The sequence below is a fragment of the Brassica oleracea genome, chromosome C9, assembly GCF_000695525.1.
Source record: "Brassica oleracea var. oleracea cultivar TO1000 chromosome C9, BOL, whole genome shotgun sequence".
NCBI lineage: Eukaryota > Viridiplantae > Streptophyta > Magnoliopsida > Brassicales > Brassicaceae > Brassica > Brassica oleracea.
In genome coordinates, this window is record NC_027756.1 from 45,588,665 (window position 1) to 45,604,826 (window position 16,162).

At 35.0% G+C, this 16,162-nt stretch overlaps 3 protein-coding genes across 5 annotated transcripts; 2 read left to right on the forward strand and 1 right to left on the reverse strand.

The window, feature by feature from the left end:
* Nucleotides 1-159: 159 nt before the first annotated feature.
* LOC106317867 (subtilisin-like protease SBT6.1) lies at nucleotides 160-2,112 on the forward strand. The gene is given in 7 exon segments (XM_013755659.1): nucleotides 160-355; nucleotides 502-626; nucleotides 831-945; nucleotides 1,023-1,337; nucleotides 1,339-1,533; nucleotides 1,615-1,675; nucleotides 1,810-2,112. Coding segments are annotated over 6 exon segments (765 nt in total). The 5' UTR covers nucleotides 160-355; nucleotides 502-597; the 3' UTR covers nucleotides 1,860-2,112.
* Nucleotides 2,113-8,728: 6,616 nt separating this feature from the next.
* On the forward strand, nucleotides 8,729-9,499 carry LOC106317312 (transcription repressor OFP8). Its single transcript, XM_013755151.1, has one exon. The coding sequence runs from the start codon at nucleotides 8,759-8,761 to the stop codon at nucleotides 9,401-9,403; it is 645 nt and encodes a 214-aa protein (XP_013610605.1). The 5' UTR covers nucleotides 8,729-8,758; the 3' UTR covers nucleotides 9,404-9,499.
* Nucleotides 9,500-11,664: 2,165 nt separating this feature from the next.
* Nucleotides 11,665-14,509, reverse strand: LOC106316654 (protein NRT1/ PTR FAMILY 7.1). 3 transcript variants are annotated; one of them, XM_013754533.1, is made up of 6 exons: nucleotides 14,265-14,509; nucleotides 13,928-13,984; nucleotides 13,596-13,758; nucleotides 12,652-13,462; nucleotides 11,904-12,502; nucleotides 11,683-11,787 (listed from the first exon to the last, which is right to left on the reverse strand). In XM_013754533.1, exons 2-6 carry the CDS (start codon nucleotides 13,973-13,975, stop codon nucleotides 11,765-11,767), a joined length of 1,644 nt encoding a protein of 547 aa, XP_013609987.1. In that variant the 5' UTR covers nucleotides 13,976-13,984; nucleotides 14,265-14,509; the 3' UTR covers nucleotides 11,683-11,764. The 3 variants fall into 3 exon arrangements, with proteins under 3 accessions (XP_013609986.1, XP_013609985.1, XP_013609987.1); XM_013754532.1 differs by having other exon boundaries at nucleotides 11,665-12,502; nucleotides 13,596-13,752; XM_013754531.1 differs by having other exon boundaries at nucleotides 11,665-12,502.
* Between the last annotated feature and the right edge of the window lie 1,653 nt (nucleotides 14,510-16,162).

Consider the following 16,162-nt stretch of genomic DNA (forward strand, 5'->3'; position numbering starts at 1 on the left):
GGGGGGGGGGGAAGATCTTCACTTCGATGTCTTTTGAAAGAAGGAGCTGATCATTCGACGAAGGCGGCTACGTGTAATTAACACCACGTTGAACTGGAGTCGATTCATTAAAATATCTGCTCTTGTTTGCTCACTTAATGCGAGTAAAATAGTGTAGCTACTAACATTTCATATCGTAAAATGTAAGCTAGTTCTTGTACAAGTTAGTAAATTTTTATATATATATATATATATATATTTTGCAGAAGACTCTATGTTTGGAGCAGATAGATGTTCTCTGGAAGAAAGGGGTATACTGGTGCTAATGTCAAAATGGCCATAAAGAGCTGATCATCCCCATTTCCGTAACATCAAGGTACCACTATTTAGAGAAAGTGATGATAATCACACCACATTGATTTCAGATAGGACTAGTGTTTGAAGGTTGCTACTTGTCTTTGATCTTGTACTTTGTCTTGTTAAAGCTCTGAGCCTGGTATTGACGCAGTAAGTAACTTTCAGGAGCGTACAAATTGGACAAATGAGGACACTTTGTCGCTGGTGTTATTGCTGGTCGAGATTCAGAATGTCTTGGTTTTGCGTCGGACACGGAGATCTATGCTTTCCGAGTGTTCACAGATGCCCAGGTATGCTTACGTCTTAGTGTGTGGCAAGGGCTTCAAAGGTCTCAAATAAACCAAACTCCACTCATGATCCAGTAATCTCTGTTTGTGTTTCCACAGTTACAATTACTAAAATACTGATGTTGGTTAAAGAGACCTACATGTTGATCTTTGTTTTTGTCTTCAAAAACAGTATAGTTGACGGCTATATATTTCATATTTGAGCAGAGTTGGAACGAACATAGCTAGGCTTCCTGCTGGTGGGTTTTTGCACAGTTTTCCTTTACTTGACAGCTCTGAGAGTGGCGCTACACAGAATCTACTGCAAACTGGGTCCTCGAAGGTGATGAGACACCACTTCACTCTGCTTCTTATTGTGCCGTCCATTTTCTTTTGGTGATAATGCTACTCTGTTTACAGGAAGACCCTGCTGTTCTTGGGCTTCTGGAGATAGGTGATGGCAGAGTTGGTGTTTACGGTGGTGACTCAAATTGCCTGGACAGTAGCCACATGGTCACCAACTGCCATTGGCTCCTGAAGAAAATGCTAGATTTGACCATTTCAAATACCAAAGACCTTGTTGTACCTTTCTCGAAATTTTCGAAGAGATATTCACCCGTAGCCACAGACGAGAACCAGCTGCCTTCTCGAAGAACTGATGTGAATTTTTCAACATACTCTTCTGTGATCGGAAAGGAGCTAATCTGTCTGAGTGACTCCAGATTTGAAGTATGGGGGGACTAAAGGGTATAACTTACACATCAGAGGAAGGATCCGTTGGTTGCCCGGTTAGCGTGGCATTGATTTAGTTAGAGCCTTGAATAATACAATGGAGAATACAAGACCAGCACGTTGGAGATCAGCTAAGGATGAAGGTGAGCTTAGTTCTTCCCGGAGCAAGAATCTGGGAGGCCTTTTCAATAGAGACGAGGTAATTCGTGTTATCTTCTTTCTTTTTTCTAATCAGTTTTGGAGAGATTAAGAAGTATAATATTTTGCTCTCAATCTGCAGATTGACATGTCATTTCTTGTTGCTACTCGCTGGATAGTACCTACTGGTGTTGCAGCTAGTGGTAACACTGCCAGCTTTTTTAATCTCTCTAAGTCTCATCAACCTTTTATTGCATGATAAAATAGGATTCTTGTTTAACAAGTATGGTCTCAAACTTTGCCGGCTTTCAATTTGATTTGATGGCTTGTGATTTAGGATCTCTAACCAGACAAGGCTATATGGAGAATCAGACAAAAGAGGCGTAGGCGGAGAAGGGCATCTGGGTCTAATCGATTAGCCTAACAATAACATATAGCCGTGTCTGGGTCCATTAGATTTTGCCTGCGTACAGCTACAACACATTTGACTTTTTGTTGCTTTTACTGCCATTTACAGTGACCACAGAATGTAGTTTCACTTTTACATTTCCACAGCTGGCAATTTTGTTTTAGGAAATCAATTTCTAAAAACTTAGTTTAGGCTCTAACTAATGAGTAATGACCATTAAAATAACAATAAGAATGAAAAATTATTATTACTTATTACTTCTTCCTAATTTTTGATAAGAAATGTTTTTTAATTATATTTCATCTGTTTCATATTAAAGGTCACTTTAGCTCATTTTTTTTGTTTCATAAAAAGTGTCATTTTACAATATCAATGCAATTTATACAACTTTTCTGTTCAAAATTAATTGCAAAATGCATTGATTTTATAAATAAATCGATTTATCTAAAATACTACTATTAGTTAGATATGTGTTATTAATGAAAACATAAATGCATTTTAATGGGTTTCTTAATATGTGTGAAAAATGCCTAAGTGATGTGAAACGGAGGGAGTAATTTCTTAAAATTAGAAGAATGAAAGAACTATGGATAGAAAAATTCAATGATGTAAATTTTAAGAAATGAAGAAGAATTTACCGTTTACAATCATTACTCTATACATTACTTAGAACCCTAATATAAATAGAAAATTACGCCTAAGGAAGTAGAAAACTTCAAAACTGGATGAAATACCTTTTTAATTTGAAATGCATCCTACGTACATACGTTACTCTAGAACTAGTATGGATTTGAAATTCAAATAGTGGCCTGGAACCATGCTTAGCTCAATATAGGACGTGACGAGGCTGATATGGTCCCCTACAGGCCAGGCGGCCACCACACACGAAACTTACTTTTAGGTAAAAAGGGAAATTAGACTGAGCCAATACGCATTCACTTCCCAAACATCAGGCCATTTTCCTGCATTAAAGAGAATTCATCGTCCTTAAAATTGCATTTAAGAAGTCAGCTCTAAAAGCTAAAATTAAATCGTACTATTTTCTTTTTTATTCTTCAACATAAACAAAACAAATTCTTGTTAGAATAAATTCTTCTTGTCAGAGGGTTTTCTGTAATTTATAAATACGAGTTTATTTAAAAAAAAAAAACAATTCAAAACCAAGAAGAGAGGAAGGGAGATTCGGCAAACTGGATTTAACAGAGGGGGAGATGCGAGATGAGAAACCGTTTGACAAAAATAAATTTAGCATGAACATTCAAAATGTAAATTTTAAGAAGATAACCTTGAAATATTCAGAAAATTCGAAGTAGCAGCTTAACTGGTGTAGGAGCAACAATTCTTAAACAACGGGGTTCAACCCCACCGGGTAACATTCATTTGTTTTCATTGTTATACAGTACCGATAGTATCTTGGTGCATCGATATAAACTGTAAAACATTCAAATAGTTACATTTTTTCTATCCATACAACTCCCAAGGAATGCAGCAGCAAATGCACAAGGAAAGTTTAGGAGATCATGTGAAAGTTTGAACGAAACATAGCTACAACATGTCAACATTTTGGTTGTACAAGTATTAATAATATCTCAATCTACAGAAACAGTAATAGATATAGCAACGAATTGTATTGTCTTTATGTTGGGAATAAAACCCAATATTGATGAGATGAAAATGGAATTTAGACAACTAAAAGATTTAAGAAAAAGACTTTTTATAAGTTTGGAAATGGTTTACAAAGATTTTGTTTTGAGAACTCTCTCTTACAAATGTTTTCTCTCTTTGTTTTCTTGATGTGGGATGATTACAAATGGTGTCAAGCACCCTTATTTATACAAGTGGAGGAGCACACTCCAACAAGTTCTAGATTTCGCTAAATTATTATTTATTTCAAAATATCTAACTCCATAACTTTCTCTCTTCTTCTACACAATTCTTCTTCTACACACTTCTTCATCCTTCTCCATTTTTCTCTACATATCTTGCCATCCCAGTGCCTTTGCAGCAATCTTCAAACTTCTTGATCGGTAATACTTTGGTCATAAAGTCTGACCAATTTTCGTCGGTGTGTACCTTTGTGAGATGTATGAGCTTCTCTTCAAGAACTTCTCGTATCCAATGATGCCGAATGTCGATGTGCTTCGAGCGAGAGTGAAATGTTGGATTCTTTGCTAGGTGAATAGCACTTTGGTTGTCACATAGCATGTTGTACTTGTCTTGCTTTACTCTCAACTCAAGCAAGAAGTTCTTCATCCATAGCATCTCCTTGCATGCTTCCGTTGCTGCGATGTACTCCGCTTCCGTTGTGGATAAGGCAACACACTTTTGTAATTTCGATTGCCAGGAAACAGCTCCCCCTGCAAAGGTAGTCACAAATCCTGATGTTGATTTCCTTGAATCTTTATCACCAGCCCAATCTGCATCGGTGTAACCGTTCAGCTCCAATTTTCCATTGCCAAAACATAGACACTTCTTCGTTGTGCCTCGTAGATAGCGTAGGATCCACTTAACTGCTTTCCAATGCTCCTTTCCTGGATTCGCTAGAAAGCGACTCACAACTCCTACTGCATAGGCAATGTCCGGTCTGGTGCACACCATAGCATACATGAGACTGCCTACTGCTGATGCATATGGGGTAGTCTTCATTTCTTCTTTCTCTTTCTCACTTGTTGGACTTTGCTCCGAACATAACTTGAAATGTCCACCAAGTGGAGTGTTCACTGGCTTTGCCTTATTCATGTTGAATCTCTCCAACACCCTTTCAACATATCGTTCTTGGGATAACCACAAAAGCTTCTTTGGTCTATCCCGAGTGATTTTCATTCCAAGAATCTGTCTCGCTTGCCCCAAATCTTTCATTGCAAAGGACTCTCCTAGGTCATTCTTCAATGCGGCTATTTTGTTGCGATCTTGGCCCACAATCAACATATCGTCAACATAGAGTAATAATATGAGAAAGTCGCCGCTTTCGTACCTCTTTATAAAAACGCAATGATCGTTCTTGGTTTTCTTGAAGTTGTGATCCACCATGAAGGAGTCAAACTTCTTATACCATTGTCTTGGGGCTTGCTTGAGACCGTAAAGACTCTTCTTTAATCGGCACACCAAGTCTTCTTTTCCTGGAACCTTGAATCCTTCAGGTTGCTCCATATAGATCTCCTCCTCGAGTTCACCATGTAGAAAGGCCGTCTTGACATCGAGTTGTTCAATCTCCAAGTCTAGAACCGTTGCTAGACCAAGAACCACTCGGATAGAGGACATCTTCACCACTGGAGAGAATATTTCTTCAAAATCTATGCCTTTCTTTTGGTTGAATCCTTTCACAACCAATCGAGCTTTGTATCTTGGATTTGAGCTTCTATCTTCATACTTCAACCTATACACCCACTTGTTCTTCAAGGCTCTCTTTCCTTTTGGTAGCTTCATCAGCTCATAAGTGTGATTATCATGCAAGGATTGCATTTCATCTTGCATAGCTTCAACCCACTTATCTTTATGGGTGTCTCCTATGGCCTCCTCATAGCTTTGAGGCTCCCCTTCATCTGTAAGATTAACGTACTCATCTCGATAATATCTTACAGATGGTCTTGTCTCTCTTCCAGACCTTCTTGGCTCATGTTCTTCCTCTGGCTCCACTTGAACTTCTTCTTCACCTTCATCACCATTCGGATCCATGATAGGATCCCCTTCACCCTCATCTCCAATCACTTGTTCATGATCTTGAGGCTTATGAGAATCTTCATTCCTTACAACCCTTAGCTTTGGTTTCTTTGATTTGTTGATGTCTTCGATTGTTTGATCTTCGAAGAAAACAACATCTCTGCTTCGGATAATTTTTCTGTTAACCGGATCCCAAAGTCGATAGCTGTAATCATCTCTTGGTGACCCAAGATAGATGCACTCTTTAGTCTTGGAGTCTAGCTTGGCCCGTTCATCCTTAGGTATATGGACAAACGTTCTGCAACCGAACACCTTCAAATGGTTGTAAGAGACCTTCTTACCCGACCAAACTTCCTCCGGGACATCGCCTTCCAAAGGAACTGATGGTGTAAGATTTATGACGTCGTACCCATACCTTCCTTGAATGGTGATCAATAAAGGTGACGAAATATGATGCCCCTCCATTGGATTTCTCGGACATGGAGCATACGTCAGTATGCACAAGATCAAGAATATGCTTTCTTCTCATAGGCGTAGATGATCTTCGGAAAGCGACCCTATGTTGTTTTCCGGCTAAGCAATCATGACATGGTGAGAGAGAGGTACCTTTCATATCAGGAAGAAGTTTATTGCGAGAAAGTATATTCAAACCTTTCTCACTCATATGCCCGAGTCTTTAGTGCCATATATCAATGTCATCACTTGCGACATTTACTTCATCCTTGCAAAGCTTTGCTTGTGTTACGTATAATGAGCCTTCTTTTCTTCCTCGAGCCATGATCAAGCTCCCTTTGATTAGCTTCCATTTTCCACTGCCAAAGTGACTGTCCAAGCCGGCATCATCGAGCTTTCCGGTTGATATAAGATTGAGTCGCATGTCGGGAACATGTCTCACATCTTTGAGAACTATCTTACATCCAGTGTTTGATGTAAGCATAACATCCCCCTTTCCAACAATCTTACTTCTTCCTTGATTTCCCATTTGAACATTACCAAAGTCACCACTTTGGACTGAGCCAATACGCATTCACTTCCCAAACATCAGGCCATTTTCCTGCATTAAAGAGAATTCATCGTCCTTAAAATTGCATTTAAGAAGTCAGCTCTAAAAGCTAAAATTAAATCGTACTATTTTCTTTTTTATTCTTCAACATAAACAAAACAAATTCTTGTTAGAATAAATTCTTCTTGTCAGAGGGTTTTCTGTAATTTATAAATACGAGTTTATTTAAAAAAAAAAAACAATTCAAAACCAAGAAGAGAGGAAGGGAGATTCGGCAAACTGGATTTAACAGAGGGGGAGATGCGAGATGAGAAACCGTTTGACAAAAATAAATTTAGCATGAACATTCAAAATGTAAATTTTAAGAAGATAACCTTGAAATATTCAGAAAATTCGAAGTAGCAGCTTAACTGGTGTAGGAGCAACAATTCTTAAACAACGGGGTTCAACCCCACCGGGTAACATTCATTTGTTTTCATTGTTATACAGTACCGATAGTATCTTGGTGCATCGATATAAACTGTAAAACATTCAAATAGTTACATTTTTTCTATCCATACAACTCCCAAGGAATGCAGCAGCAAATGCACAAGGAAAGTTTAGGAGATCATGTGAAAGTTTGAACGAAACATAGCTACAACATGTCAACATTTTGGTTGTACAAGTATTAATAATATCTCAATCTACAGAAACAGTAATAGATATAGCAACGAATTGTATTGTCTTTATGTTGGGAATAAAACCCAATATTGATGAGATGAAAATGGAATTTAGACAACTAAAAGATTTAAGAAGAAGACTCTTTATAATTTTGGAAAGGGTTTACAAAGATTTTGTTTTGAGAACTCTCTCTTACAAATGTTTTCTCTTTTTGTTTTCTTGATGTGGGATGATTACAAATGGTGTCAAGCACCCTTATTTATACAAGTGGAGGAGCACACTCCAACAAGTTCTAGATTTCTCTAAATTATTATTTATTTCAAAATATCTAACTCCATAACTTTTTCTCTTCTTCTACAGAATTCTTCTTCTACACACTTCTTCATCCTTCTCCATTTTTCTCTACATATCTCTTCTTCTTGGGCTCTTGGGTTATAACTTGATTAGTTATTATTCTTGGGCTAATGAGGGAAAACTCAACACTTTATACATCTAATTTGTTGTAGTGATGTTTGAATGTTTTCGATTTTGATTTTATTAGTTAAAGCAAGGTGCATAACAGCCTAGAGACCCAAAGACATGGCGAATAGAAGGAATGTTAGGCACTTTTTGTGAAAATAAATATTGCTAGCGACTTTTGGTTTATTGGTAAATGTTTCTCCTTTTTGTTTTAAAAGTCAAATTTTTTTTAAAAAAAATAGCAACATCTTACTTGCTCAACATACTTTGACTTTTAGTGATCGTCGTGCACCACCTTTCTGCATAATTTTCATTTTCAATCATTTAATTCGAATTTCATTACCTTTTTGAATAAAACGATCACACTCAAGCTAGATTCAATAACCGATGCATGAACTCTGGGGAGAAAGTCTCAATTGGAAATGTCAAATAAATTGTATATTGATACTTTAACGTATGAATGGTTATTGTGTTCACTTAATTTTTTTATCATACACAAAATTCATAAAATGTATTGTAATGAACTTCATATATAGAATACTGAAATAATTAAAAATACAAAATAACAAAACTCAAATTGAAGACTAAAGAGACCTTTATCTTGTCACATACTACAAAAACTTTTAAAATGACTGATTGTAAGGATTTCGAAAAGCTAAAGAGAACTGACTTCTACAAGATGACAAACATTACAAAACACAATTTATGTCAAAATTTTCAAAACTAAAAACATTTTTATATAAGTTTTAAAACGAGAAGTCCTCAAGTGTATATACGCAAAATAAAAACAAAAAGAAAAGAGCAAGAAGGAAATTCCAACGGTATGTTTTGGGTGTCAGCTATTCCAATAGTTTAAGTTAAAGACGACAAAGAAAAGACAAAAGAAATTTCAGAATGTAGTAAACGTAAAAAGTTGTAATCATTAAATTATCATTAATATTACGAAATATACAAACCAAAACAAGAAATAAAAAATAACAGAGAATTTATTATATCTCCTTCCCTCAAAAGTCTTTATATTATGACACTCCTCCTTTAATACATCTTGTTCAATAGTCATTTTCTCTATCTCTCTCTACATCGATATTCTCTAACATGGAGAAAAGAATGAGGCTCAGGATTCCAAGAATAGTCCGGTCATCTCTAAGCTCTTGCCGACCACGAGACCTACACGACGTGGTCGACACTTCTGCTGTTGCTAGCCAAACAACCTCTTCCGAGAGATTCTTCCTCACCGAACCTAAAGCCAAACCACCACGCGTGGACCGTCACAAAGCTAAGCCTAACACGTTCTCTGCGTTCTCACCAAACCCTTTCTACGAAGGAAGCCGTTCGTTTAGAGACTCAAAGAAGAACATCAAGACGAGGAGGAAGCAAAGATCATCTCAGTTCGGTTCTGATTCTCTCCTCGCCTCTCGTTTTAAGTCAAGTGGGTCTTGGTGCTGGTCTTGTAGCGAGGACGAAGAAGAAGAGAGTGATGATAGAGATACACTCTTTTCTTCTAGAAGCTTCTCCTCGGAGTCTTCCAAGGGGGAGAGTTTTGCGGTGGTGAAGAAGTCAGAGGATCCTTATGAGGATTTTAGGACGTCGATGGTGGAGATGATTGTTGAGAGACAGATATTTGCAGCGGCTGAGTTACAAAAGCTTCTTCAGTGTTTTCTTTCTTTAAACTCTCTTCAACACCACAGTGTCATAGTTCAAGTGTTTTTGGAAATTTATGCCACTTTGTTCTCTCCCTAATCTGCGTCTCTCTCATTTTAGAGTACTGTGTTCAACCTTAATCTCGCTTTAGTGTTAATTTCAGTTAATATTTTGTCTTATCCTTTCTCTGTATTATTATTGTTATTGTCAACCAAATTTGGTTATAAAGCAGAATGAGATTGGACCAATGTTTTTAAACCCAACCCAGACACTGAACCGGACGACCTACCGGATCGATGGGTCACTGGGTCGACCGCGGATGAGCCGCGGGTTAATAAATGAATTAATTTTATTATATAATAATATATTAGATATGAAAATAAAAATATAGAAACTAAAGCTTAATATTTTCTAACATATAAAATAATAGTTTGGACATGTATATATTTTATGTTTAAAAAAATTTAGAAAATACTTAACATTAGTTTTTATATTTTATTTTCATTAGACATGTAAATATCAAACAATAGTTTAGACTATTTAAAAATTTATGTTATATAATAAGAGTTATGACATCTAAAAAAGATCAAAACATAAAATTCATAAATATGCAAATGTCTAATGTGAATAATAAATTAAACTTCAAATCTAAAATAAATCAAAAGTAAAAGATCATTGTAACAAAATTGTCAATAACCGAAATAAACTAACACCAAATCACATCAACTAATTTTGGTTGTTTCTACCATCGTTTACTTTATTCTTCCGGTAGCATAGTGAAATCTTCGTCAAAATCTAAAAAATCACAAATATAAAATTGAAAAGGAAAAACCTAACTTTTTTTTGTCAGCATCTAATTCTAAATTGGAACTTACAATACAAAACATAATTAAGAATTAAAATAATTTATTTATTGGTTCAACCGGTGGTTCAACCGGTATCGGGTTCCAGGCTTTAGTAGGTTTTTGCGGATTTTTGCGGGTTTCTAAATATTGGGTTTTCACAAAACTCAAACCGGATTTTTTTTGAATCACCGGGTTTACCGGTTCAACCGCGGGTCCGAGTCGGGTTTCAAAATATTGGACTCATACTAACAATAATTAGCTTTTTCCATTTTGAAACCATGAACATGATTAAAACAGGAGGGGGTCAAGTTTCATTTACATGAGTATACGTGAAATATCTAAAATTTAATACACTTTGTCAACAACCTGCTAGATATGTACTATTATTTGCGAAATAAATTTTTGCAACAGAGCTCTCACATTAAAAGTTAGAACGGTTAATATTGTTTATACCCTTAATGAATAATTATATAAATTAGTCAAAAAATAAAAACGAATTTCAAATCTATATGATTAAAAAAGTGATTAAAATTAATAATAAATCGTTTATACCTTTAATGAATAAATTATATAAATTAGTCGAAAATAAAAACGAACTTAAAATATATCTGATTAAATAAGTGATTAAAATTAATAATAAATCGTTTATACCTTTAATGAATAAATTATATAAATTAGTCGAAAATAAAAACGAACTTAAAATATATCTGATTAAATAAGTGATTAAAATTAATAATAATAAGAATTATCTAAAATAAAATAATTAAAAATGAATTTCTATTAATACTATTATATTTAATATTATATTAGATAATTGACTATAAATAAATATAATAAAATTTTCAAAAATAAAAACATGTTTTAAAACATAAGATAATTCTTAGATATATTTTGTTGTTATCTGAAAATAATATTTTATTATAAAATTTATAGTTAGATATAAAACACTCAAACAAATAATGTGAATGTTTTTAAAATTTAGCACAACAATAAGCATATATATATATTGATAAAAAATAATGAATATATATTAATAATATTTTATTTATATGTTATATTTGATAATTGACTATAAGAAAATATAATAAAATTCTCAAAAATAAAATATATTTTTAAAACTTAAGATAATTCTTAAATATGTTGTGTTCTTATCTGAAATTATATTTTTTATTATAAAATATAAAGTTTAATGTTGGATTTATCTTTTAAAAACATAATTAATAATTTATTATGCTGATTTTGATTTAATAGTTATAAACAGATAAATATCTATATTAACACTATGCCCTCATGTGCAGAGGTAGAACACCTATTTTTGAATATAAACTAATTTTAATAGGTTGATTTATTACGGTTTTGTTTACCAAACCACTTTAAATCTTGAGTAATAGAATAATATTTGGAATAAAAATAACAAAACATTTTCTTGAAAGGAAGAATCAGGTAACAACAATATATTATTATTCATTATCTCTAACAAGCATTTGAAACTAGAAAAAAAAAACCCTCAAAAGATGACTTGTAGCTAAAAAACTAAATAGAAAATAAAATTTAAACTTGGTCCAACTCTGAGATAGCCTTCCTCTTCACACCAGTTCCCTTGATGCTATCTTCATCATGGCTTATGGGTTGGTACCACTTCGCAAACACCAAATAAAACACGAAATCAATAGCAGCTAATACCGCAATCAGAAAATAAAACCGATCCATATGACCTTCATTTAGATCTTCAGGTATCCACCCATGGCTCTTACCTCTCGCGGTTATAGCCATAACAATATTCACCATCATACTACTCACGTAGTTACCTAACGCCATCGAAGCCATGCACAACGAGCTTCCTAAGTTCTTTAACCCATCTGGTGACTGTCCGTTGAAGAACTCTAACTGTCCAACGTACATGAACACCTCACTCGCTCCCACAAGAACGTACTGAGGTATTTGCCATAGAATGGTGAGGTCACTCTCCGCTTGACCAGGGACGACACGTCTAAGCCGTTGGATCTCTGTTAATCCTGCGGCCACCATTGCCATTATCCCTATGATTAGACCTATACCCATCCGCATAAGTTCCGTGGGCCTCACGTATGGGAATATAACGTGGCGGTAGATTCCTGTTGATATTAGGACGCTGCATATGTCGAAGACTGACATGCTCGCCGCGGGGATGTGGAATTTGCCGATGGATGCATTCATCACGTCACCTTGCTCAACGAACAATGATGCCATTTGTGTGAAGATCACTGAGTAGATTATAGTGCATAGCCATATAGGGAGCATCTTCATCACACATTTTGCTTCTTCTACTTGTGTTACACTGCATAACCTCCATGCGTTGTTCCTTGTCCCGCTCCTATATTATTATATGGATCCCAAAATATTCATGAGTTAAAAGATGACGACTATATATAAAACAATGTTCAAGTAATCGTTAGGCAGTAGTTAAAGTTTTATAAGGGATCGACTAAACCGATTTTTAGAACACGAGGATTGATTTATTACCTGTCATCATCTGTTATAACTGCTGCTCTATCCAAGAAGAGAAACTTGGAACTGTGAAATATCTTTCTACTTCCTTTAATGGCAGATTCAGGACCTTCAACTTCATACAACTCCTGGTGGTTTGCAGGCCTAACAACACTCCACTTCCGAGCAGTAGCCACGAACACCTGCGCCACGCGTGGTAAAGGGTTCCCACAAGGCTTGACGTAACGATAACGTTTTGTAGGGCCGAGAAAGGCTGCCAATGCGATAATGGCAGCGCCTAGTGACACCAAAAACCCTAAAGTCCACAACCCTTTATCCTCAAAGTAAACAAGGATTGTGTTCGAAAAGAGAGATCCAACGTTGAGTGCAAAGTAGAAGTAGCTGAAAAACGCAGCTTTGGAGGTTTTATCATTTTCACCAAACTGGTCTGCACCGAAAGTAGCCAGCGTTGGCTGGTGACCACCGTATCCAAACGCTACGAGATAAACGGATAAATAAAAGATACCAACGCCGAGGGAAGACGGAGGGTCGCATGTAAAGTTTCCATCGCCACAACCTTTAGGTTTGATCAAGAAAAACCAAGAAGTGAAAGAGAGGAGGCTCACACCAAGGACGAAGATGATTTGGAAGATAGTGCATGTCAAGTAACGACCCCAATAAGAGTCGCTGAGAAATGCACCCACAAGTGAAAACATGTATACTGTTCCTGTCCACTTGCTTACATTGTTTGCAGCTTCTGCATTGCCTTGTCCCATAACACGCGTTAGGAAGAGTACAAGGTTCACTCCCACACCAAAGAAGGCTAGTGTCGCTAGTCCTTGATTTCCTGTACAGGGATAGAAACACAACGAAGACAATAAAAAACAATAGAGTGTGTACATGTCTTTGTCTTGGTCAAAGTATGTACGATTTAGTTATACATTTCTGTATGTCAAAAAAGTATGCCATGGAAAGTGTACCTAGCAAAATGAGTGCGTTAGTCCAGCCACCTTTCTCCTTTGTATCATCATCATTAGTCTTCTTCTTAAGGTCAGAATCGTTGGACTTGAGAGATGCCACACTTTGGTTATCTTGAACCTCTACCACCTCACCAACTTCAATATCTTCATCTCTCTCCTGCTCCTTAAAATAGTGTCACATTCAAGTTAAACAGTTATGTATGTATCCAAAACCAAGTAGCTAATAGATATCATTATTTTACTCCCTACAAAAATCAGATGTTTTTATTGTCTTCCGTTGTGTTTCTATCTGAAATAGATAGATGAAAAGGAATGAGTATTTATTCACGTACATTTAGCGGAGCAACGTAACCATTATTTCTCGGATCCATAGCGGCCATTTAAGGTATCTGTACGAAGTTAATATGTGACTATAAGTACAACAGTAAACTATAACACAAGGATATGTAGAACTACAACTTGATATATTTTTCATATTTATGCATGGAATTCACCACAAATGAGTGTATCAATACCCTAAAAACCTATGTATGATTAAATGAGCCTAAGGGTTAAAAAATTCCTAACGTAGCGGTAAGATCTATGAGTTTAAAGCTTTGATCTCTACCATTATATATGTATGAATATAAAAACAGAATCGGATGTATCATTTGTGAATCAAAATATAACCTTTTTCGCAGATCAATCTCCGGAGAAGGAGAAGAGGTTGTGTCGAGAACGAGAACAAGCCGAAGAAACACTTTCGATGAAGAAAAACTAGAAACACCTTTTGTCATTTATGTTTGAAGGATTAGTGTTTTGTACTTTCTCTCTTTTAATCAACCTGCGAGGAAGTACGTCTTTAACTCGCACAACACCGAGAGCTAGGTGAATATCTAACAATATGGCAAACTATAACTAAAGAAGCATTTCTTTGTTTCTTTCTTATATATAGAGATAAAGTTAGGTTTAATTGGCCTTTCATGATAATGAGGAAAAACAAATTAAATGCCTTAAGATGACAACAACTCTCCTTTAATAAAGGTTGTTAGCGTTGGCTAATAGTGACTTAGAGATATCATTTGATTTTCCTTAAAGAAAATTAACGTACAATAGCATTTATCTCTCAGAAAAATTGGGGAACACATGGAGTTTGTTACGTTCTTTAACAAATTAAATAAACGAATTTTTTTTCATGTTTTTGGAATTTTTTTAACCAAGTTTACTCCTAAATGACTGGAGTTTTGTTACTTGCTTTACGCAAATTGACCCAAGGTTTTTAGCAGAAAAAGGAGGAATTGATTGAGTCAAGGTCCAGTTCACGAACAAACAAAACATTTTCTAGGAAGTCAATAAAATGACTTGCCATGAATTTGACACTATTCTAAAATGACAAAAATACATCATCAGCATAATATATGATCATAAAAATTACTATAATGAAAAAGGTAAGTAATTGTAAAAGATAAGTTCAAATAAGTAATTGAAAATCCAATCAAAATATAAAACCAAATAAGAGTTTTGCTTTATTTCAATAATTATACAACAGAAAGGCAGTTGCTATTATTTTTCGTTTTATCAAAACTGTGGACTTGATAGATTATATTTAATTCGCTGAATACAATCGGAGACCCGTCTACATTCATAAGTTATGTTTGATTAAATGTAGAAGTAGAAAATATATTTTTTATTATTCATTGTGTTTGACATGAATAAGATACAATTATATCATGCACAAAAAATATAAATTTAAATTTAAATTTAAATTTAATTTTCATTAAATAATTTTTTTTGGCTACCCAAACTAATTCTGGGGTTGATTGGCGAGTGCTTTAGAAGTGCTGTAAGATCTCTCTACAGCCTAAATTATTTCTACAGTCCAAAATTTTGCCAATCATGCTTTGTAAAATTTTTTTAAAGCTACAGATTTTTCTTTCTTTTTTATTTATTTTTAGCTGTGGAAAGCCATAAATTTAGATCACTTATTTTTTGCTTTAGAAAATTTATATGTAAGTCTTTGAATCTTCTTAAACCTACAGCTAATATTCTACAGCAAAATTATCTACAACCACAGCAAAAAAAATCTACAGATTTATTTCTAAAGCAAAAATATAAAGCTACAGTTCCTTCCAATCATCCCCTCTAATTTTTGAAATCACATGAATCTAGTTCAAAGCTAAACAACCATCTCAGTGGAATACTATCGGAGCTAAGATAGGTTTAACAGTTCGTCCACTATATATATACACCGAAATATCTTTTTTCTTTTCTTAATGTAACAAAATTCTACAGATTGCTTCTTGAAAACCCTCTTAAACAGTGGATCAACTTGATCGACCAGATGACAAAGTTAATATGGCATCCCTGAAGACTCCTGCAAGTTTCCACTCTTCTCTATCATTAAGAGAGATTCAGAGCTCTCCATTCCTCATGATACCATAACATTATGGAACGCTTGCAATGAGGTTTTCTTAGCCAAACATATAATATCATCGCTCTTATTAAAACAAAATCATTCTCCTTTTTTGTACGTTTTTAAATCAAATACACTATCTATCTATAATAATAAAGTAGAAGAAAAAAGCTTC